At 41.7% G+C, this 24,786-nt stretch overlaps 1 protein-coding gene across 15 annotated transcripts in view; it reads right to left on the bottom strand.

Annotated features, from left to right (window-relative positions):
* Positions 1-10,562, bottom strand: part of LOC116025601 — a 30,305-nt gene extending 19,743 nt beyond the window's left edge. For 12 of the 15 annotated variants that reach the window (XM_031266876.1, XM_031266880.1, XM_031266879.1 and 9 more), the window contains exons 1-7: positions 9,860-10,562; positions 8,557-9,643; positions 7,997-8,293; positions 6,329-7,863; positions 6,173-6,240; positions 5,397-5,462; positions 4,445-4,589 (exon numbers count right to left, since the gene is read on the bottom strand). In XM_031266876.1, coding sequence (XP_031122736.1) covers positions 4,445-4,589; positions 5,397-5,462; positions 6,173-6,240; positions 6,329-7,863; positions 7,997-8,293; positions 8,557-9,643; positions 9,860-10,374 — 3,713 coding nt within the window. In that variant the 5' untranslated portion in view covers positions 10,375-10,562. Of the gene's footprint in view, positions 1-4,444; positions 4,590-5,396; positions 5,463-6,172; positions 6,241-6,328; positions 7,864-7,996; positions 8,294-8,556; positions 9,644-9,859 lie in introns of those variants that run through there. The other 3 variants (XM_031266878.1, XM_031266888.1, XM_031266887.1) reach the window with 3 other exon arrangements.
* Positions 10,563-24,786: the final 14,224 nt, after the last annotated feature.

Here is a 24,786-nt window from a genome sequence, read left to right as displayed (position 1 = left end):
CTCGGATTCGTGGACGGCTCAAACCCGTATCCACTGGCTACCCTACCCACCGCTCCGGCCTCCGGCGAAGGAGCCTCCGGCGAGACCGCAACAACCACGACTCCCAACACTGCACATTTGGCGTGGGTGCAGCAGGACCAGTCGATACTATCGCTCCTGATCTCCTCCCTCACAGACGAGGTAATGTACCTCGCTGTAGGCCATGACACCTCCCGAGACGTTTGGCTAGCGATCACGGCGGCGCTCGGTTCCTCAACACGAGCGAGGTGTCTCAATCTACTGGGCCAATTCCAGAGCTTACGGCAAGGGAACAGCACGCCGGCGGAATATCTCGGCAGAGCTCAGCTGATCGTGGAGGATCTCGCATTGGCCGGTCGTCCGCTCTCATTAGACGAACAGAATCTGTACGTCTTCCGTGGGCTGCGACCGGAGTTCCAATCCATGGCAGCTTCGCTGACAGTCTCTGGTGATCCAGTGACCATTCCGCAGTTGGCGGATTTCTTGCAGGCACAGGCATTCATCTTCGCCGATGATTACCCCACGGATTCCGGCGATGTAGCAGGTGCGAACCCGACGGCGTTGTACGCTGGCAGAGGCAGACGTCAGAATGGCGACCCCAATCGCGGCGGTCAGTTCGCTGCTCCTCGCGGTGGACGGCAGGGCCGTGGCCGAAACGGCAGGAATGGGCGCGACCAAGGGCGTGGGAACAGCCCGCGGTGCCAGATCTGTCACTCGCACGGTCATACAGCAGTGACTTGCTACAAGCGCTACACCCAGCCGCCGGCGCAGGCCCACGTTGCTGTAGCTGCCGCCGACCAGTCCGCTCCATCCGTCGTCGACGCTTGGTACCCTGATACAGGGGCGACGGCGCATGCCACACCGGATTCATCCATGCTGGGTTCGGCCGAACAATATTCCGGTGGTGATGTGTTGCGAGTGGGTGATGGTGCTGGTCTAGGTATTTCTAGTGTGGGTCGTGCAACGTTTCCTACTGTTTCAAAATCTCTATGTCTGTCTAATATATTACATGTGCCAAAACTGTCAGTTCCACTGTTATCTGTGCATCGTTTTACTAACGAAAATGATGTGTTCTTTGAATCTCACAAAACTTTATTTGTTGTGAAGGACTGCACCACCAAGCAGGTTCTTCCTAAAGGGCCGACCGTGGGAGGCTTGTACCGATTATCCGTGCCTAGAAGTCACTTAGCTTTCTTGAGTGCCCGAGCCTCTCCTGCGATTTGGCATAACAGGTTGGGTCACCCGCACGAGTAAGTTCTCCGGCGGGTTCTGCAGGATTGTCCAGTCACTACAAATAAAGTCAGTTCGCCCGGGTTGTGCTCTTCGTGTCAGCTTGGGAAATCCAGTCGCTTTCCTTTAGATAGAATACATTCGTCTGCTTCAAATGCATTAGATTTGTTGTATACGGATATTTGGGGGCCTGCACCCGTAGTTTCTAATTCTGGTTTTCGATATTTTATTCTGTTTGTCGATGATTGTACTCGGTATTGCTGGTTTTATCCCTTACGGGTGAAATCAGATATATATAAAGTGTTTGAGTTGTTCCGTGTGATGGTAGAACGCCGTTTTTCGCGTTCTATCAAATGTATACAATCCGACTTAGGGGGTGAATATCGTCGGTTACATCAAACGTTTGAAAGGCTCGGGATTGTGCATAGGCAATCATGCGCCTACACACATGAACAAAATGGCCGAGTAGAGCGTCGTAATCGGCACGTTGTTGAAACTGGGCTGGCCCTACTGGCTGAAAGCTCAGTCCCATTAAAATATTGGGACTATGCGTTCGAAACTGCAACATATTTAATCAACTATCTTCCCTCGTCCTCGTTACAGTTTCAAAGTCCACACTACTGCCTATACAAATCCCAACCCCCCTATACTTTCTTCCGAGTCTTTGGGTGTAGGTGCTTTCCTTACTTACGCCCATACAACCGACACAAAATTAAGTTCCGGTCAAAACCATGTGTTTTCTTAGGGTATCCACCATCTTTTAGGGGTTACCGTTGCATGGATCCCACTACTGGAAAAATCTTTATCTGTCGGCACGTCAGATTTGATGAAACAGTTTTTCCCTTTGCAGAATTGTCTAAACAGGGAAGGTTGCGACTAACAAATTCACCATCGTCGTGGGGGACCGCTCCGGTGATATGTCCCCCGCTACACATTCCCACTCAGGCTGAACAGCCTTTGGACCAAGCCCCGCCTCTATTAGCCCTGGAAGGCCCCGTGGGCCGAGCCCCTACTCGAGGTCGGGCGGCTCGAGCACAGCCGCAAGAGCGTGGGCACACAATGCGGTTACGACATATGACTCAGGGCACAAAGGAACCGTTTTATGCCTTAGTTGCTTCAGTTGACCCCACTTGCTACTCTCAGGCAGTCGGGCACTCGCAGTGGCGTGAGGCAATGGATCAGGAGTTTAATGCTTTGCTTCACAATAATACCTGGCAACTAGTCCCGGCAAAACCGCACATGAACATCATTGGATGCAAATGGGTCTATCGCACTAAGCGAAAGGCTGATGGGACAATTGAGCGCTATAAAGCCCGGCTAGTAGCCAAGGGATTTAATCAAGTTGCGGGTGAGGATTTCTTTGACACATTTAGTCCTGTAGTCAAACCGACTACAGTCCGCATGTTTTCTCTTGCAGTGTCACACAATTGGACGCTGAGGCAATTAGTTGTGCATAATGCGTTTCTGAATGGCCATCTCTCAGAGACAGTATTTATGAAACAGCCACCTGGGTATGAGGATCTAACACACCCGGATTATGTTTGCCACTTACAGCGATCGTTGTACGGGCTCAAGCAAGCACCTCGGGCCTGGTTCAAACGGCTACACGACTTTCTACTTGTAACAGGTTTCCGGGCATCTAAGACTGATGTGTCACTCTTCTATTACTCAGCACACAGCTCTAAGGTCTTCTTACTGGTTTATGTGGACGATATTATCATGATGGGGAATGATCCCTTGCTCATAGATAAACTCCTGGGGCAGTTATCCTCTGCTTTCAAGATTCGAGATCTTGGCTCACCTGCTTTCTTTCCTGGCATTGAAATTGTACGTGTTGACGGAGGGTTTGTTCTATCCCAACGTCGTTATATGGCTGACATTCTAACTCGAGCAGGTATGTCTGATTGCAAACCTTTGGCTACTCCAGCTGCGGTAACACAGGCAGTCTCGCCGTCTTCACATATGTTTGATAATCCCACTCAGTACCGCAGAATAGTTGGGGCTCTGCAATATCTCACAATCACTCGGCCTGATTTGTCTTACGCGGTCAATCGGTTATGTCAGTTCATGCACTCACCAACAGATGATCACTGGCCTTACTCAAGCGTGTGCTACGGTATGTCAAAGGTACCATGTCCTATGGGCTGCGCCTCGCTGTGTCATCGACCACAGATATTCATGCTTTTTCAGACTCCAACTGGGCCAGCTGCCCTGTTGACAGAAAATCGACGAGCGGCTATGCAGTGTTTTTAGGTGCAAATCTCATCTCCTGGGTTTCCCGAAAACAGCGCACTGTGGCACGCTCCTTGACAGAAGCTGAATACAAAGGGCTAGCTGATGTTGCAGCTGAAGTGACTTGGATTGTTTCCTTGCTGACTGAGTTGGGGCTACACTCGGGTAACCCGGCAACCCTATGGTGTGACAACCTTGGGGCTACGTATCTGGCTGCAAATCCTGTTTTTCATGCGAGAACAAAACATGTAGAGATCGACTATCATTTTGTTCGTGACAAGGTAGCCTACGGTGATTTCAAGGTGCATTTTGTATCCACCAAGGATCAGCTAGCAGACATCTTCACGAAGCCTTTACCTGCTCCGCGGTTTAGCGCACTCCGATCAAAGCTCAACGTTGTCAACTACCAACCTTGTGCTTGAGGGGGTGTGTCAATAATATTGGTATTATAGTTTATATTACATGCTTTATATTCTATGGTCTAGAATTAGTCTAGCTAGGCTTCCTATTAGTCAGGAGCCTTTTGTGACTCCTTGCACATATAGGACTCTGTAATTATCCTTTGGTTAATAATTGAATGAATTGATACGTTCATCATTTTCACCAAAATTCATTACCATTACCAAGTATTTAATTTTCATTCCGATTCCGATTCCTATTCCCATGTAAGAACCAAACACACCCTTAATTTAAATTTGAAGTATGAAATATATATTAACTAGGGGCCTATTCTTTTGTCGCGCCCCGGGCCTATAAAATGATAGGACCGGGCCTGTTGAAGTCTATAAATTGTAATATGAATGTACAAAATATTATTTTACTACTTGTTCTTTCTTAAAAACTAGATAGTAACACTACTCGCATTATATAAATAATAAAACTTTAATACTAAAAAACTAAAGCAAAGGACATGTATAAAAATGAAGGAACAGAGGAAGAAGAAGTTGATCGAAAACATATATACCCATTAAAGTCATTCCGCAGATGATACCCTGAGATTTCGCCATCCTTTTTCAATTCTTCCTTCCACATTTCCACATTCGCCTTCGTATTCTCTTCTTCGTGTCTCTTAAATAGTTTAGCTAAACTTTTTGTTTGATTGCGCACAACTGAAGGCTCCACATACATCATAGAAAATATTCATTTTGGTTAACGATAAAATCCTAAATTTGGTAAAAAATGTCTTCCTAGATTTTTAGTCAAAACACATTTTATAAATTCTTTATTTTTCTCGTGCTTAAAGTGCGTGGTTTGTATTCTTAAGGTACGTAATTTGTGCGGTTAAATATGAACCATTAATCTTGCCTTAATCAACGCCTAGGATTAACAATGATTTAAAAAATACGGTGGCAATTTGGTCTTTTTGCATCTAGGTCAAATTTAAGGTGCGAGATTTTCTTTCTTAAGATGTGTGATTTGTAAGCTTAAAGTGCGTTAGTTGTTGAAACTTAAGGTGCTCTATTTTAAAACTTTAGGTGTGTGGTTTGTATTCTTAAATTGCGTGGTTTGTGTGCTTAAGGTGCGTAGTTGTGTGCTTAAGGTGTGTGGTTGTGTACTTAAGGTGCGCCATTTTAACGAATAAGGTGCGTGATTTGTACTGTGTTCTTAAGGTGCTTTGTTTGTGTACTTAATGTGCGTCATTTTAATGCTTAAGGTGCATCGTTTTGTGTTAACCGCACGAAAAGCTATCTCCACACCAAAACTCATCCGCACAAATATAACGGATTTTATTTAGTATTAAAGGATTTTTTAAAAAATGTTTTCGAGTAATTGTAATTTATAATAAAGATATTTATATCTTTTCTCTTAATGGAAAAGTACATATTCATATAAAATGTTAATTTAGTACGGAATAATATGATTGTATGAAGGGGTAATAAAGTAATTGCAAATTTATATTCGAACAATATTTTTACCTGGCTCAGGCTGAGTGGACAACACAGGGGTCTCTTCAAACAATGGAGCTTCTTCATTACTTTGTTCTGCGATTCATGTGAATATTTAGATTATGTTATTTTATTAACTAATACGGAGTATTTATCATTTCAACCGTTTTTTATTAACATGAAAATATATAAAAATATATAGTTTAGTGCAAAAGAAAATTTATACATGCATGCATGAATGTGTGTATGCATGGTTGTATATATAAGTGTGTATGTATAATGTATATATATGATAACGGGTAGTTTAGGAGAAAAGCAAGAATCACTCACAGTCGTCCACGTGTTCAAATATAACGGATCAAAAGATTGATTTTAAAAAAAATTGTCAGTGGCATTTTCGTAAACAATTGAACACCAAAGTGTAAGTAACAATTTTATATAGTGCACCTAGATGCAAGTTAAATATATTACAGGTGCAACAAATAATGTACACTGAGCATCAATATTAAGTACACCTAACATTATCATTAGTTGCGCCAAACGTTAACATTAAAGTGCACCTATGTGAAAGACTTTATCATTAGGTGTAAGAATGTTAACAAGGTTAATTACTTGCACTATTTAGTGAGAATAGTTACACTTATAAGTGAAGCTTTTTTTCTTTTAATTGTTAAATACTCCATAGGTGTTAATAGAAAATGTTAAAGCATACAGGTGAAGTTTGGGAGCAAAGAAAATATTAAAAAGTGTGAATATTCTTAATATAACACAAAATAAATAGTATAAAAGGGGTATTGTATGAGTACCTGAATCACTCCTATGGTAATTACCCATATGCTCTCTTGCTCCTTCTAGTGAAGGAAAAGTATACCTACTACAGAGCATTAAAAAGTTGAAAAGGAAGGTAAATACATGAGGGGAAGAAAAGGGAAAAATTTATGAGAAGGAATGTATATATATACCTTTTATACAATAAATTAATGCCCCAATCTGCAGAAGCTTTCAAATTCACTAGTTCCACCTCGAATCTTGAATAATCACTTGCTTCCGTTATAGGTTTAGATTCAGGCCACAAACTACTAAATGGTACGTAGACAAAGCAAATTGCTCTGTCGTTATAACAAGTTGATCCGGCTATCACACATTTTATTTTGAGATCTTCATGAATATCATTATGTGATGATAGTTTTGCTTTAAACACACAATGACGAGTATGGCGATCAAAGCCTTCGTACGAGTGTGGTTCCCACATATCATCATGATAAGAGACAAAATATACAGCAAATCCCCCAAATTGTGTACTATACCAATAAGGATTGAGATCAAAGCAGATCCTATTTGACTTGAAGCGTTGGTATTGGAATGATCTCAGGAAGGGGTAACGATCATTCATAGGCTCCTCAAACTCCTTGCTTGAATAGCTAACACTAAAAGGAGTCTTTCTGTGAAATGGAAATTGAATGGTCTCCTTGACTAAAAAGGTTTCACCTCTGAACCTATCATACGCATCACCGCAAGAGGAGAATGAGATTGAATATAACTTGGGGTACTTGATTGCAAACATAGCTATGTTGATTGACTTGTTTCCAGAGACAAAATGGGAATGCATATATAGTTCTCTTATAGTTTTCGGGAGTTCTGGCAACATTTCAAGTTCTTCACAATCTCTGAGGTCAAGGTATTGAAGGTGAGGGAGTTGACCGAAACTTTCAGGTAAATAATCAAATTTGCTTCCCTCAAGATTCAAATATTCCAATGAGATCAAGCATTGTCCAAGATCAGAAGGGAGTCCTTCGTCGGTGATCCTAAAATGAGAGAGCTGTAGCTTTTTCAGTGACCGCAAACCTGATACACTAGGCAAAAATTTGAGACCTCTCTCGTCATCAAACTCCTCGTTGCTTCCCCAACACAAGCATTCAAGTGAGCTCAACTGCGCTATTGAAGATGGGAGTTGAAAAATGGCAGTCTCAATTATATGAAGCTCTTCCAATTTTGACAAGTTGCCCAGCTTTTCTGGCAATGACTCTAATTCGGGACAATCTCTAAGCTCAAGAATTTTAAGATTTTCCAACTCACATAAGTCATCAGAAAGAGAGACAAGATCATTACACCCACACAAGCCTAACTCGGTGAGGCCACGTAGTCGTCCGATGGATGAGGGGAGTTCTCTAATGCCAATTCTATCTAAATTCAACTCCAGTACAAGTGGCATATTTGCCTGGATTTCTGGAAAATTTTCTAATTCTGAGCAAGACTCAAGTTTAAGAATTCTAAGAGATGAAACTTGAACGAAGCAAGGAAGCGTCTGTAGCTGCCAGCAAAGGCTTAAATCCAATAAAACAAGCTTCTCAAGACGCCCAACAGAGGGATGAATTTCTTTTAATTTTGAACAATGTGAAAGGTCTAAACTTCTCAAATTCGGCATCATATCAAATTTTGGAGTCTTTAGCAAAGAACCGGAAGAGCTAAGATCCAAATAGGTAAGTTTATTTAATTCCTGCATGTGTCCAAGAGTAGAATTAAAGAAGATGGAGAAGGAATAAAATAATTAGTTTAAGCTATTTAATTAATTAATGATGAAAAATAATTTAACACAGTAGTGAGTGAGCAGGTTAGAATTATATACGTACCTTAGTTATCCAACAATTTTCAAGAGAACTACGGTGCAGACAAAGCCCAACAAGCTCCGATGGATTCATATCCATGCTAGAGGGATGAAAACTTGTGGGTAATGAACTGAAAGGATAATCTGGGAAATGAAGCCACCTCAAGCTGCTAGGAAGCTGATAATTATTATCCCCTTCTTCATCGTACGACCGTGACCGTTTACCTATGAGTATCTTCAAAGCTTCAAAGGTATTGCTAATATTTTGCCACCGAAATCCGCATGTATAGGGGAATAACATAAATTCTATGTGTTTAGGGTCCTGAAAGATAAAAAAATAAAATAGTACACACTTTAATCTTTCTAATGCACATAATATTTAGAAACCTTCAAGCTAAGTTAGCTTATTAATTAGCTATTAAGGAATATAATTAATTAAACCACAACATAACATAATCTTACTACAAGTATCATCTAGGAAATAAGAAACCACTGCACATCTTACTGTCTAAATATATAATTTTTTGATTCCCAAAAAAAATTAAATAATTTTGCTACATCTTACTGTCTAAATATATGCCTTACCATTTTTCCGCATAACACATCATCAACCTCCTTGAACTCCCAAACTCTGCTACTGTGTTTCTCATCTCTTGCAATACGCCAACCCATTTCTTGGATTAGATCATGCATCTCAATATTTCCTTCTTCAACTGATATAAGAGATTTTTCAACGAGCACACGCAAACCCATGGCTGGTAGCAAATTACAACTTTTAAGCGCCTCTTTTACATGTTCTTCCTTCTGGTGTCTGAAATAGCATGCAATATGTAAAAAGATCTTTTTGTTTTTAGAATCTAGTCTATCAAAACTTATCTTAAGCTTCACATCAATATCATCATTGGGGGTGTCCTTAAGTTCCTCTAAAGTGCTTTCCCAATCAGCAGCCTCTAGTCCACAAAGAGAAGACCCTAAAATTTTAAGAGCTAGTGGAAGACCCTTACAATAACGCACAACTAATCCACAGAGTTGTTCCACGCCAATCTTAGGTTTCTTTTTAAAGGCATATGATATAAACAGTTGAATACCTTCTTCCACTCTCAATGTGTGTACTGGGTATATATACTTTTCATCAACCCCATGGGAACGCAATACTCCAGCATCTCTTGTGGTTATAATCACTCTACTACCCCTACCAAACCAATCACCACCTCCAGCTAATTTGTCTAATTGTTCCAACTTGTTGTCTACATCATCAAGAACAATCAAAACCTTTTTCTCTTTAAGCCTCCTCTTTATCTTCCCAATTCCATCTTGCGCATTGTTTATTTCTATTACTTCTGATCTTTCCTTTAAGATTTTCGTTAAAAGGGTCTTTTGCAATTCAATGACATTATGTTGTCTAATATCGACAAGAAAACAAGCTCCATCAAATTGATACGAAAATTTGTTAAAGACACATGTTGCAATTGTTGTCTTACCGATACCTCCCATACCACAAATGCCAATGAATCGAAAATCATCATTATCATCAGTTGCCAACCTCAACCAGTTACCAATGTTGTTAACTCTAGATTCCAACCCCACTAAGTTCTCCTCAAAGGCTAGAGATGCTCGATTCAATCGAGCATCTATGTCGGCAGCAACTTTTTCTGCACATGTTGCTTCGTATCTGACAAGATTGAACTAACATCAATAATTGTAACGTTGATAGCATTGAGACATCTATATAAAATTAATTTCCATAGAAATTAAAAATAAAAGAAGAAAGTAATTAAGCACTCAAAAACAACACTGATGAGCAAATATTAAAGAAGCAAATTAAAGGGCAGGCATAATTAAATTAAGATGAATCATATGATCTGAGAAGAGGAAGTTGAAAGCAAACCCTTTATAGTCATTCTGCAAATGATGCCCTTTGAGATAGCCTGCGTTTTTCAACGCTTCCTTCCATCTTCTTACCTTCTCCTCCTCCTCATCCTTCACAAATCTTTCAACCAATTCCTTGAACGAATCTCCAAAACTTCCTTCCTGTTTCCGGACATCTGAAGGCTCCACGTTGTGAAAAATTGGCACCACAATTTGCTTTTTGAACGTTTCATGGCATTCCATCATTGTTGCAAGTTCTTCCAAACACCATTTTGACGATGCATAGCCTTCGGAGAAGACTGCAATCAAAAACTGTGATTCTTGAATAGCTTTTATTAGGCTCGTGGAGATGCAGTCTCCTTTCTCCAGTCGATCGTCATCTTTGAAAGTACGAATCCCTCTACGTTCTAACGACTCATAAAGGAAATCTATAAAAGTCTTACGAGTATCTGGACCTCTAAAGCTTAAGAAAACATCATACGTCCATCCCTGAGTGGATGGGGAAGTACTAACAGAAGGAGAGTTAGAAGCCATCTATCAAGCCATATATTTGATATGGCCGGAATTCAATCGGGTTCCTCAAATACATGCAGGGAAGTAATTAGAAAGGAGATTGAAAAGCATATGATGAACAAACAAAACTACAATAGGCGTGACTTTGTAAAAGCTAAGTCGTCTCAGAAAATTTCATCGGATTCTTCACGTAGCTGGGCGCCACTCCTGCTAAAAATTGAAGCAATAATTGAGTAATAAAGACAATTAATGTGTAGAAAGGACCGTTGGGCCCTATCACTCTCCACTAGGCAAATTATTATGTCCACCATGTGACTAAAATATATATATATATATATATATATATATATATATATATATATTTATATATTTAATATATTAAAAGTGTACATTATATAAAATAATGTATTTTTAATACTCAAATCATGTATTTTCTCTTAACACAATGTACATTTTTAACATATTAAAAATATATTATTTGTATATTAAATTTACATAATTTGATAGTATATACTTTCTGTATCTAAATAAAGTACGTTTAAATAATTTATTTTTTTAAAGAAAGATAAATTCCATTAATAAGCTTCGGTAAACAAAGAATTGGAGATGAGCCAAGGACCTTGTGGTTAAGCGGCATGAAGTGACTCTTCGAAATGGGAGATCATGGATTCCGGCTATAGTGGAGGCGATATTGACTCTTTAGGCTCCAGATACTACATACAACAAGGTCAATAGTAGTCAAAAAAATAAAAGTTGGGTGAGGCAGGATTTAAATTTATAATATAATATTGTAATTATAAAATCAATAATTTGACTGAAATTTTTTTATTTTTTTAGTTAGTGTATAAATTATAGGGAGTAAAAGATTAAATATTCGTACATTTTTTTTTTTGAAAACCAAAACACCAACTTATATTAAACCAAAAGCAACCTTGAAATACAATCCGGAGGACTAAAATCCCAAAACCTAAGGACAGGAGAAGAACCAGTCGCCCGAGCTAACACATGAGCAACTTGATTCGCTGACTTTCTGACATGACGAACAACTATGTCACTCATGTCTCTAGCAATCAACTTACATTGCTTTATAATCAAACCAACATATGAATAATCTAAAGAAGCAGAATTAAAACCATTACAAACATTTAAACAATCAGATTCAAGAATAACCAGAAAAGATCCACGATTCTTGAGCCACGTAAGAGCCTCCTTTACTGCCATTGCTTCAGCCACATAAGGATCAATAGCACAATTTAAGCGACCCCCGCATGCAGCCACAAACTTGCCTTCATGATCACGAAGGACAAGCCCAAAACCAACCACCCCATCATTAATCATCGCATCTACATTGCATTTCAAAGTACCAGTTGGGGGAGGTGCGAGATTGACTCCGATTCAGAAATGCAAACCGAGCTAAAGAAAGGCCTTGAAGAATATCCGGCGATTCCCAAAGATCGAGCGCAACTGGACATTCACAAAGGAGGTGCGAGATTGACTCCGATTCAGAAATGCAAAACGGGCATCCACCTCCAATCACAACACCCTTCAACCGCAAAACATCAATCACAGGCAGAATATTCCGCATGCATCGCCAAATAAAATTCTTAATATTAGGCGGCACCGGTAAACACCATAGTTTATTCCAATCAGTAAACTCCACGCTAATATCTTGAGAGAGCAAATGTCTAGTCTGAATATGGTACCCATGTTTTACCGTATAAACACCTTTGATGTCCCCTTTCCAGCACCATGCGTCCATATAATTAGATGAGGTCGGAGTGCGTAAAATTCTCGATACATCTTTTTCAACAAAAATATCTCTCAAAAGCTCCTCATCCCAATGACCACTGCTATCCAACAGATTACACACACGAGCATGTCTAAGTTCCTCAACACAAGGCGTATGGAGGGTAGAGTCATCAGTACTTGCAAGCCAAGGCCAGCCCCAGACTAGTGTATCCTCCCCATTACCTATCCGGCGAATAACTCCCTCTCTAAGCACCGTCTGACCAGCCAAGATACTACGCCAAAGGTAGCTCGGGTTATGACCTATTGTGGCATCCAAAAAACATGAGGTAGGGAAATATTTCGCTTTCAAAACTCGACACACTAAGGCATCAAGATTAGTAAGCAAGCGCCAACCTTGCTTCGCTAGCAACGCAACATTGAACTCATGCAAGCGTTTGAAGCCCAATCCGCCATACCATTTTGGAATGGCCAGTCGGGTCCAACTCAACCAGTGAATACCACGGGAAGAATTAGACTTTGAAGTCCACCAGAACGCATTCATAACCTTTTCAATTGCATCACAAACATTCAACGGTAGTAGGAACACAGACATGGTAAAAAGGGGCATAGCCTGAGCAATGCTCTTCAATAACACTTCCTTCCCTGCTCTCGATAGAAGTTTTTTCTGCCAAGAATTAATTCTTTCACGGATCCTTTGCTCAACATAGCGGAATACCGCTGACTTATTGCGGCCCAGGAACGAAGGGAGGCCTAAATATTTTCCAAAATCACTTGCCTGTGTCACGCCTAGAATACATGCAATAGAGGTGCGTGATGTCTGCATGGTATTTGTGCTAAAAGTAACACTGGACTTGTCAAAATTAACTAGTTGACCGGAAGCATTACCATAAAGACGAAGGCAGTTTTTCACTTCTTGAGCCTCCATATCTGTTGCACGAAAAAATAGAAGGCTGTCATCGGCAAAGAAAAGATGTGAAACCGATGGAGCCCCTCTAGCCACCCTGACCCCATGAATAGTCCCTCGAGCCTCATACTGCTGAAACAATAAAGATAAACCTTCGGCACACACAATAAAGAGATATGGTGAAAGAGGGTCACCTTGCCTGATGCCCCTAGTAGGGGTCACCATCCCTACCGAAACTCCATTAACCATTATGCTATAACTGACTGAGGTGACCAAAGCCTGAATAAGGTCGACCCACCCCTGGGCAAACCCCAACGACCGCAGCATACCAATAAGATAATCCCATTCCATTCTGTCGTAAGCCTTGGCCATGTCCAATTTTAACGTTGCCCAGCCCATGTTTCCATACCGCTTGGTCTTCAGATAATGACCAATTTCCCCTGCTAGAATGATATTATCAGAAATAAGCCGACTAGGAACAAAAACACTCTGGGAAGCGGAGATAATCACATCAAGGACATCTTTCATACGATTAGCAACCACTTTCGCCAGCACTTTGTAAACAACGTTACATAAGGCAATAGGTCTCAAATCTGAAACTCTCTCCAGGACTTTCTTTTTTGGGATTAAGACAACATTAGTCACATTTAAATCCACAGGCAGAGAATGGTTATTAAAGCATGTAATCACAAAACTAGTAAGATCATAACCCACAATGGACCAAAAGGATTGGTAAAACGAGGGAGTCATACCGTCCGGGCCCGGAGCTTTGTTAGGAGCCATAGAGAAAAGAGCCTTCTTAACTTCATCGGGTTCAACCGGTCGGAGCAGTAACTCATTCATGGTATGAGAGATACGAGAAAGGACATCCTCCAGGATCCCACGATCACCATTTGCAGTTTGGAAAATCTCCCCAAAATAATCATGAACCACAGCATTCATACGGTCACCATCAACCCATTCACCAGCTTGATTTTTTAAACGGTGCAAGAAGTTGGTTCTCCTACGATGACTAGCAAAGCGATGGAAATACTTGGTGTTCGAATCTCCTTCTTTTAACCAAAGCTGCTTTGAGCGTTGCCTCCAATACATTTCCTCCTGAGCCAACAACAAACGAAGCTCGGCCTCTAGCTCATGGAACCGAACAACATCAGAAGCCTCATAACTGCCTCTTAACGAATCAATACGAGTCCGAAACCCTTGAATTTTCTGCCCAAATTTCCTAAAGTGATCAGCACCCCACCGCCACAGGTCTTGGCCACACTTCAGGATGCGGTTATGGAAATCCAGCGCAGCAGATTGGAGCCATGATGCCTCGACCACCTGCTTACAGTTCGAGTCCAATAACCAAGAAGATTCGAACTTGAATCTTTTGGTCGACAGACGTGTTGGATTACCATGTAAACACAGAAAAATAGCGCTATGATCTGACATTACTGCATGGAGATTTTGCACAAAGGCGTTAGCAAATAGCTCTCTCCAATCATCCGTAACCACCGCTCTATCGAGACGTTCCTCGATCCAATGGTATGTTCCTCTACCCCGCGACCATGTAAATGCATGGCCCCTCATGCCTACGTCTGCCAAGTCACAAAACTGAAGTGCCTCATTAAATCCACGAATGAGGTTATCGGGATGAGAGATAAGTCCCCTTTTCTCACTATGACATGCAAGATCATTAAAATCGCCGATCACTACCCAAGGGAGGTTTGATCGATCCTTAAGATTCTTTAATAACTCCCAGGATTGCTGCCTCCTAGACCTCTTCGGGAAAACGTAGAAACAAGTTAGTCTCCATGATGGTTTGTCCGGCAGAGTGACAACCACATCGATGTGGTTCCCAGAAAAGCTTAACAGAGATGCCATGTCAGATGTATGCCAAAGAAGTGCCAAACCACCCCCAAAACCAACCCTATCCACTGAAAATAAACCTTCGTAACCCAAACGAATTTTCAAACGCTCCAACTATGCCGATCATGATTTAGTCTCCATAAGAAAAATAAAATTGCGTCGCTTACCGGACACGAAGCCCAACAATTCCTGAATTGTCCAAGGGCCACCCAAACCCTGGCAGTTCCAGCTTAAAGTACTCATTGGGGAGGGCAGGTCTGGACCTCCAGACCCGCCATACACACGTTTTTTGAGACATCGGCCATGCTCACATCAACAACCACCAACTGACCCTCAGCGACTGAGTCTTCACGCCTTCGTTTAAGATCTAGATGAACAACATTATTCTCTTCCACTTCATTAGGATTATGGGCGACAGTCATAGGATTAGCCTCGACACATACAGGGACTTCTGGGAGATCTGCCAATAGCCACTTAGCACCCACCTTCTTCGTTTGTTTTCTGAATCCTGCCCTCAAGTCCGCCCCATAAGGGTAATCTTTAGGTTCAATACCCTCCAAATACGCTTTACGACATAACTTGTCGGAATGACCCAGTAAACCACAACAAAAACAAAAGGTGTTAAGGCGTTCATATTTGAAGATAACCCAATGAAAAAGAGCCATCACGCATCCTGAGCTTCATCCTACGTTTTAAAGGTTCCATAACCCTTAGCGTAACCCTGATACGAAAGTAACTATTCCAATACCCACCAAAATTAGTGGGATCTGCTTTCACAAACACCCCCACATAGTTACCAATCTGCTGAATGAAATCTGCATTAGCATACATAGTTGGGAGATCGTGAATCTGAACCCAAAAGTCCACACTGTCAAGGGGAATCTCTTCCGGGTGACCTCGCGGGGGAACCTGGTTACATACAAACGTTTGGTTCTCAAAAGACCACGGACCATCGTCCAAAACACGTTGCATGTCGCGTTTATGTGGAAACTGGAACGAGAAGAGATTATCTTCCAGCGGAGTCACGCCCATAACCGGACGCCATACTGAAGCAAGGACCTGCTGCATGTGATCGAATTTAATAGGGCGATCCGTGAGAAATTTGCCCACCAGTTCGAAAAAAACGACACTTCCACTCGGTTGGTCAAGATCAGGAGCATCAAGCCCTCCTTCATCTTCAGCCGCAATCGACAAAGTAGCGTAAGTTTCTGCCAAATCTTGGGGATCCATCGTCAAGAACGAAGAACAAACAAGACAAACAGACAGAGGCGAACACAGATCCGACAAAACACGATGAGAACAAGACAAAACAACAAAAAAGCCCTAGAAACCCTAGGGAGAAAAACTCTCTAGAAAAGACCTAGAGAGAGAGCCACTGTTATAATTCTTAATTAAACATAAATACTCGTACATTGTTTTAAATAATGTTTAAAACAAAAAGCTTTTCTCTGCTGCTCAACTTCGGCTTCCACTGCCGGCCTCCGGCCGGAGCTCTAATGGAGCTTTGAGCCGGCGGTTTTGGTCACCTTCTACGTTTACTCTCGCTCTTCTTCCGCCCCGACCACCGTTGCAGCTCCGTCCGCCTCCGACCATCGCCACAGATCTTCTTCTTCCGTTTTCTTTCCCTTTGAATAAAATAATAGTAGGTAGGTATTGGGGTTTGTGTTGGTAGTCTTGAACTCCCAACCCTACTTTAGCTTTACCACTTCTTATTTTCTCTATTATTGTGTTTTCCTCTCGTTACTTTCACGGGCTTTTTCCTCTCGTTACTTTCACGAGCTTTTCGTTATCATTAGCATAAATCGTTTAGTTTGGTTTCGGCAAGTGTTGATCTTATCATGGGCGAGCAAAAAAGAATGATGATGAAGACCCAGATCTTTGATGAAGCTTTAAACTCCTTGAAGGAACATAGCTTCCTAGTTATGAAACAGTCTGCGATTCAAGTTTTCTATAGCATAGTTAGAAAAGTTGTTCCTATGTCTGATTGTAAGGAATGGTTTACCATTTCATTGATCGTTGATGTAAACGTTTTATGTTATGAATTAATGAAATAGCTACGTTTACCTTCAAAAAAAAATGTTTCAAAAAACGAAATTAAATAATTATGTATGAATGCATGCGTTTTATTAAGTAACAATTAATTATCTACTGAAGCACAAAGAGTCAATCGTTTGTTTTCATTGAGGCTCAAACCCACTCCTTTCCATATGTGAATGCATGTCAGGTGCCACTAGACCACAAGGTCTTGGCATATATATATATATATCTTTATTTGTGCGACAATCGAGTTGGGTTGGAACAATATGCAAATGTATAATACTTATACTAGCAAATATAATACTAAATCATGAATAAAATATTGGCTACTTATAAGGAAAAATATAATATTTTGAGGATGGACAAGTAAGATTAATATTTAATTAGTAGCAAAAGTTGAAGCAATAATTAATAAGGAAAAATTTTGTGTAAATAAACAAAATAAGTCTAGTATGAAATTTATAATACTTTTAAAATATAATACAATATTTTTTATAAATTCATCAAAAATTATTATATTTTATTAAAAATTATTATACAGTTCAAGTGAGTCTGTCTCCTTTAAAACTTATTTAAAAAAAAAAGATGATCATTAAGTTCTGTTCTTTGTTGAATTTTACTGCACGACGCCTATGCATAGGGAGAATGGACTTACTTGATAATTAAAAAAAAAAAAAAACATTAAGCCAAAGAAAGTTAACGGATTACCGATTAGTCTAAAAAATCCTAAATTAATAACCAATCACATCCTGCATGAGTACATGTTTATTCTATAAACAAACTAATTAAATATAGAGTTAATTCTAACAATGGTCCTCCAACTATGTTGATTTTCTAAAATTAGTCCTTGACTTTTAATTTGGACAATTTAGGTCCCTTGACTTTCAAATTCTTTCCAATGTTAGTCCTTTCGTTAAAGTTTGATTAAGTTGGGGTCAAATGAAGAGGTAAAATTGTCCGTTCACCTGCTTAGTGTATTATTACTCTTATTTTTCATGTCCTATATGCTATATATATGAATATAATTTCAGTCGAAGTCTCAATCGAAGCCATATAATCTTAGTCAAAGTCTCTTCGACTAAGATTATATTCATATATATATAACGTATAGGACAGGAGAAATACGAGTAATAATACACTATACAGGTGAACGGACAATTTTACCCCTTCATTTGACATCAACTTAACCAAAATTTGACGAAATGACCAACATTTGAAAGAATTTGAAAGTCAAGGAACTTTAATTGTCCAAATTAAAAGTTGGGGACTAATTTTAAAAAATCAACGTAGTCGGAAGACCATTGCTGAAATTTACTCTTAAATATATAATAAACAAACTAATTAAATACGGAGTCAACTTAAGAGTACAATGAGAGTCTTCGGGGGAGGTTATCAAAGAAAAATATGCTCATGGCAGAGTAGGCAGGGATGCTATAAAAAGTTAACTGAACAAATCTCTCTCTAGCTTGTCTAGGGTTTTGCCTCTCCTACTAGGGTTTCCTAGGTCTTTCTTCTCTCCGATCTTCCTCCGTGTTCATCGACGGCTTTCTCTCGCTGGTTTCTTCAGTGTTTTTGCTTCGCTTCATTCCTGTGTTTGTTTTTGGCTGCATGGCGAACATGGCGAGTGACGTTGGCGTTGGTAGGTTGACGACGCATTGGGCTGACCTGGCTATCGACGATGATGAGGAAGGCTTCGCACCCGTTGGGGACGACGTCGGAGTCATTCAGGTTGGTGGGCAGCAGTCGTGGGTGATAGTAGGGCGTTTCCTCACCGCTAAGCTTGTTAAGGTTGAGTTCATGAGACAGGTTATGGCTTCCGTTTGGCAGCCGGTAAAGGGGGTTCAAGTCACGGAACTCCAGCCAAATCTGTTCTTGTTTGTTTTTTACCATGAATCAGACATGGTGCGGGTATTGGAGGAAGGGCCATGGTCGTTCGAAAATAACACCCTTGTGTGTAGGCAGGTTATGGATGGCGTGCTCCCGAGGGATGTAGTGTTGGACTCTGTTGACATGTGGATTCAACTTTACGATCTACCTATGGGCTATACGTCGGATCTGGTTCTTGAACAGATCGGAAATCACATCGGAACTTTCGTGCGCTGTGATGAGAGGTTCGCCGGCATGCCCTGGAGAACTTTCTATCGCATTCGGGTCTCGGTTCCTGTTAACAGACCGATTAAACGTGGCATGAAGCTGATTAAAAGGGATAAATCATCTTGTTGGATCCCTTTCAAGCACGAGCGGCTGCACACATATTGTTTCTTCTGTGGACTGTTGGGGCATTCTTATAAGTTTTGTATCAAGGCTAGAGAATCACCATTGCCGGTGGAGCAGTATCAGTTCGGCCCGGAGCTTAAGGCGGGCGGTGGTCGTGGTCCCTGGGCGATAGGCGAACCTTGGTTAATCCCGGCCGAGGGTCCGGCGGGAGATGCGGAGGTTGTGCAGGCCTCGTCGGTTGCTCTAATGCAAACAGTGAACAACCCGACAGTGGCTGTGGCGGAGGAGAGAGAGGTGGCGGTCACGACAGTCTCGAAAAGGCGCCGTGAGGGGTCAGGGGGAGGTGGCGGACGACGTAGTGGTGGGAGCAATGGTGACGTGACAATGGCTGATCTTCCAAAAAACTTGTCCATGGCGGGTTCTGTTGCACAGGCCCGCCCGTCATCATGAGTATCATCAGCTGGAACTGTCGTGGCTTGGGCGACCCACGTACAGTTCGCGAAATTGTGGACCTCATGTCCCGTAAGAAGCCTGAGTTCTTGTATCTTATGGAGACCAAGGTTGACCGGAGGCATGCAGAGCGACTCCGGGTCAAGCTTGGGTTCGAAGGTTTATTTTATGTTGAGTCTGTTGGTTTGAGTGGAGGACTTGCACTTTTTTGGAGGAAGAATTGCACGGCACGACTGTTGAGTTATTCGCGTAATCACATTGATGTGGAGGTTACGCATGGGGGTTCCTTGTGGCGGATGACGTGCTTCTATGGCTACCCTAAGCGGGTAAGGAGGAAGGACTCGTGGGACTTACTCAGGTCTCTAGCCCTACGTTCTCAACTGCCTTGGGTCGTGCTAAGAGATTTCAATGATCTCTTATACCAGTCAGAGAAGAGAGGTGGAAATCCTCACCCGAACAACCTCCTTTCAGGTTTTGCGGAAGTAGTTGATGAATGTTGACTGGCCCAGCTGCCTATGCTGGGTTATCGGTACACTTGGGAGAGAGGAAAGGGTACTGAAGGTTGGATGGAGGAGAGACTAGACAAAGTATTGGCAACTGAAGGGTGGTGCTCGCTGTTGAGTGGTGCGTATGTTGAGAATAACCTGACACGCACTTCAGATCACTCAGCTATTTTCTTATGTGTAGACCCGGCTGACCGTCAGACCGTTAGAGCCTCGAGGGGCTTCAGGTTCGAGATGGCTTGGCTGCATGATGAGGGGTGCAGAGGGGTGGTTGAGGATGCTTGGAGGGACGGGAGGTCGACTGATCTTATGGGTTGTTTGCGTCTGTGTGGTGAGAGGTTGTGGAAGTGGGGTGGGGACCATTTTCACAAATTCGGAGAACGAATTCGAACCCTACGCAAAAGTCAGCAAGCTATTCGTAACCGCAGGGACCCGGCCTCTCTGGCTGAGTTCAAAAACCTAGAGGATCAGCTGGCCCGCTTGGAGGCCCAGGAGGATACCTTTTGGAGACAACGCACCAAGCAGCATTGGCTGAAGGGAGCTGATGCGAACACACGGTTTTATCACAGGTATGCCTCTGCACGAAAAAAGAAAAATACTTTGTCTAAACTTAGAGATGATGCTGGGACATGGGTTGAGGGGGATGCTGTGAAGCCAGTTGTGCTGGCTTATTTTAATGATATTTTTCAGTCGGGTGGTTCTGCCCCTGCCGGGGTCTTCTTTGATTCCATTACCCCCCGGGTCTCTCAGGCTGACAACGAACTTTTATTGCGTCCCTTTACATCAAAGGAAGTCAAAACAACCTTGTTTTCCATGTACCCTGATAAGGCCCCTGGACCCGATGGGATGAACCCGGGTTTCTATCAGCATTATTGGGATGTGGTAGGTGAAGATGTGTCTGCTTTTGTGTTAAACTGTCTGAACTCCTGTGCTTTTCCGCCTAATTTGAATGAAACAAATGTTGTGTTGATTCCCAAGAAGAATATCCCTGAAACCGTGTCTGATCTCAGACCGATAGCCTTGTGCAATGTGGTGTATAAGGTCATGGCGAAAATGTTGGCAAACAGGATGAAACACCTGCTTGACGGTATCATCTCGGAGTCTCAGAGTGCTTTTATTCCAAACAGGTTAATCACAGATAATATCCTGCTGGCCGCAGAGGTGGAGCATTTTCTTAATAGGAAACAATGCGGTGTTGTGGGGTGGGGTGCACTGAAACTAGATATGGCTAAAGTATATGATCGTATGGAATGGCCCTTCCTACGACGTATGTTGGAGGCCTTGGGCTTTAATGAGAAATGGGTGGACTTGATTATGCTCTGTGTTACTACTGTCTCGTATAATATCTTGGTTAATGGGAGTAGTAGTGGTCAGGTTATTCCCTCAAGAGGGCTACGTCAGGGGGACCCCCTATCCCCGTACATGTTCATCATTTGTGCAGAAGGCCTCTCTTTACTACTCCAGAATGCCCAGGAGAATGGTTCCATTCATGGTTGTAGGGTAGCAAGAGGTGCCCCCGATATCACACTTGTTTTTTGCAGATGATAGCCTACTGTTTTTTAAAGCAAATGCCCAAAAAGCAGGAGCGGTGAAGCAGTGTTTGGATTTTTATGAGGAGTTGTCGGGTGAGGTAGTGAACTATTCTAAGTCCAGTGTCTGTTTCAGCAAGAATACCTCTTTGAATGCTCGTGATGAGGTAGCAGGGTCTTAAATGTGGATCAGGCTCAAAATTTTGGTAAATATATGGGGCTACCTGCCTTTGTAGGGAGAAATAAAAGAGTTGCTTTAGCTTATATTGAAGATAAAATCAGGCAAAGGATATGTTCGTGGAACAAAAGGCTTTTGTCTCAGGCAGGTAAGGAAATTCTGTTGAAAAGTGTGGCTCAGGCTATGCCCACTTTCTCAATGAGCGTTTTTTTACAGTCTGTTTGCCAGTCAATTGAGAGGACCATGAATAAGTACTGGTGGAGTTCTGGAGCTGATAGAGGAATTCATTGGAAGGCTTGGGATCGACTATGTGTGCCCAAGAAGTTTGGAGGTTTGGGCTTCAAGGAGCTGCTTTTAACCTGGCTATGCTAGGTAAACAAGCTTGGCGTTTCTTAACAATGCCCCACTCCCTTGTGGCTAGAGTTTATAAAGCCAGGTATTTCCCAAAATCCTCATTTATTGATGTTTCTCTTGGTAGTTGTCCAAGCTATTGTTGGAGGAGTATTATGGCGTCACATGAGCTTATTTGTGGGAGTGTTAGGCGGAGAATTGGGAATGGAAATTCAACACTAATCTGGGGTCACCCGTGGCTCCCTAATGATGCAGATCCAATGATTCACACCCCCATGCCACCTAGTTGAGCGGTTCCCTTGTGTCTGGCTTGATTGCAGAGGATTCTGTTTCTTGGGATCAGACTATTCTGTCTGACATATTCATGCTTACGGATGGTACTCCGTATCACGAGGATCCCTATTTCCCCGGACTATGAGGACTCATGGTACTGGTATGGTGATCCAAGGGGATGTTATTCAGTTAGTAATGGCTATAGAAGTATTGTTGGAGACTATGATGGCCCCCAAATAAATTCAGGCACGTGGATTCCTCTTTGGAAATTAAAAGTTCCCCCAAAGTGGAAAATGTTTTTATGGAGAGCTCTAAATGATATCCCCGGTTACCACAAACTTGATCTTAAAGAGGGTGGAAGTGGAACCTACATGCCCAATGTGTGGACTAACTCATGAGGACACAATGCATGCTTTAATTTGGTGTGATTTTTCACAACTAGTTTGGCATGAATCACACTTAAATTGTTCAAGCATTGTTGGCAACAATTTTATTGACTGGTTTTCTAATATGTTATGTACGTTGACTGAGGATGATGTTTCTTTGGCAGTGGGGGTTATTTATCATATTTGGCATGCCAGAAACTGTGCCGTGTGGGAGGCCTACCTGCCGTCACCGAGGAGATCTGTAGCAGCCGCGGCGAATTCCTTCCATGCGTGGAGAATTGCAAATCAGCCTCAACAGCTCAATGTCACAGACCAGTCTGTGGCTGCTCACGTTTCACAAACTTCTCAACAAACGTGCTTTTTCAACGCAAGCTACAACTCTGCGACCTTAAAAGCAACCTTTGGTGCGGTGCTGTTGGCACCTGGAGGGGAATTCGTTGCTGCTTGTGCTGGGCCGGTTCGGGATTGCTTCTCAACTATGATGGCTGAGACGATTGCTTGCAAGGAGACTCTTCGATGGCTTACCAGCAGGGGAGTGGAGGCGGTGAACGTTCATACAGACTGCTATCAGCTCTGCAATGCGTTGAGGAATCCTGGGTCTTCACACTATTCATATGTTGGGTTGTTTTTGGATACATGCAAAAGAGATATCGCTTCGTTTTCTTTCTGTCATTTTTCCCATGTTCCTAGATTAGCGAATTCTATTGCTCATAATCTCGCGGCGGCATCCGCCTCGCAGGATTGCATTTTGTTCTGGGACAATGTCCCTCCTGACTCGGTTTCTTCGTTTTTCTAATCGATATACTCACTGAGTTTGCCTTCAAAAAAAAAAAAAAAAGGCAGGGATGCTATCATTCCAAAGCAGGGTTGCTCGAATGTGTGGAGGGGTATTCTCTTTTTCTTCATGTCTCTTAAATGATTCAACAAAACTTTCTTTTTGATTGCGCACAACTAAAGGCTCCACATCATAGAAAATGGGTATCAGAATTTCCTCGCCGTACTTTTGTTCGCATTCCATGATTGTCTCAACTTCTTCCAAACACCATTAGTATATCAGAATTTCCTCGCCGTACTTTTGTTCGCATTCCATGATTGTCTCAACTTCTTCCAAACACCATTTTGCTGATGCATAGTCTTTAGAGAACACAACAATTGCAAATTGTGATTCTTTAATAATTTGTAGTAATTTCTCAATACGCTGTCCTTTCTCCAATCCCTCATCGTCTTTAAAAGTGCGAATTCCTTTATGTTGTAGCTCTTTGTAAAGGTGATCAACAAAAGTCTTTCAAGTATCTTCACCTTTAAAACTCAAGAAAACATCATGTCCTATTCTGCGGGCTGATTGGGAAGGAGTAGAAGAGGTAGAAGCCATCAGCCATAGATTTATTTGATATGGCCGGAAATTGGGTTCCTCAGAAACATAGAGGGAAGTAATTAAGAATAAGGTAGCGGAACGGAGTTAAGAATACATATCGGAATCTTTCAAAAAAAAAAAAAATACATATCGGAATAGGAGTGACTTGAATTGCTTAAGTCGTCTCAGTCAACTCCCAAAATTTCTGGAATTGGGTCACATGGGCGGGCGCCACTCCAGCTCAAAAGTTGAAGCAATAATTCATAAACGACAGCTGGTGCATACAAAACAGAAGGACTACTGTTGGGTCTTAATTATTACTCACAATTGTTCAAACCAAATCAGCATTAAACTTGCAACGTTCAAATTATTTACTACTACATGAATTTTCAACTTGGGCCATCCCATTTTAGTTGTCTGATTCGTTTAACGAGGCTTGACTGAAATTATTTTTAATTCAATTTTTTAAATATTAAATTTAGCATTAATATATAAAATTTATATATTTAGAAACTACATTAAAAGTACTAGTAAACACAAAAAATTAAATTTAAAAATAATAAAAAAATTATTTAAAAAAAAAAAATAAAGACAGAGTTGGATTGACGAATAAATAGTAAATAGGACAAGTAAAATGAGACAGAGGGAGTA

Source organism: Ipomoea triloba, chromosome 7 (assembly GCF_003576645.1).
Source record: "Ipomoea triloba cultivar NCNSP0323 chromosome 7, ASM357664v1".
Taxonomy (NCBI): domain Eukaryota; kingdom Viridiplantae; phylum Streptophyta; class Magnoliopsida; order Solanales; family Convolvulaceae; genus Ipomoea; species Ipomoea triloba.
This window is presented reverse-complemented; position numbering and strand designations above follow the sequence as displayed.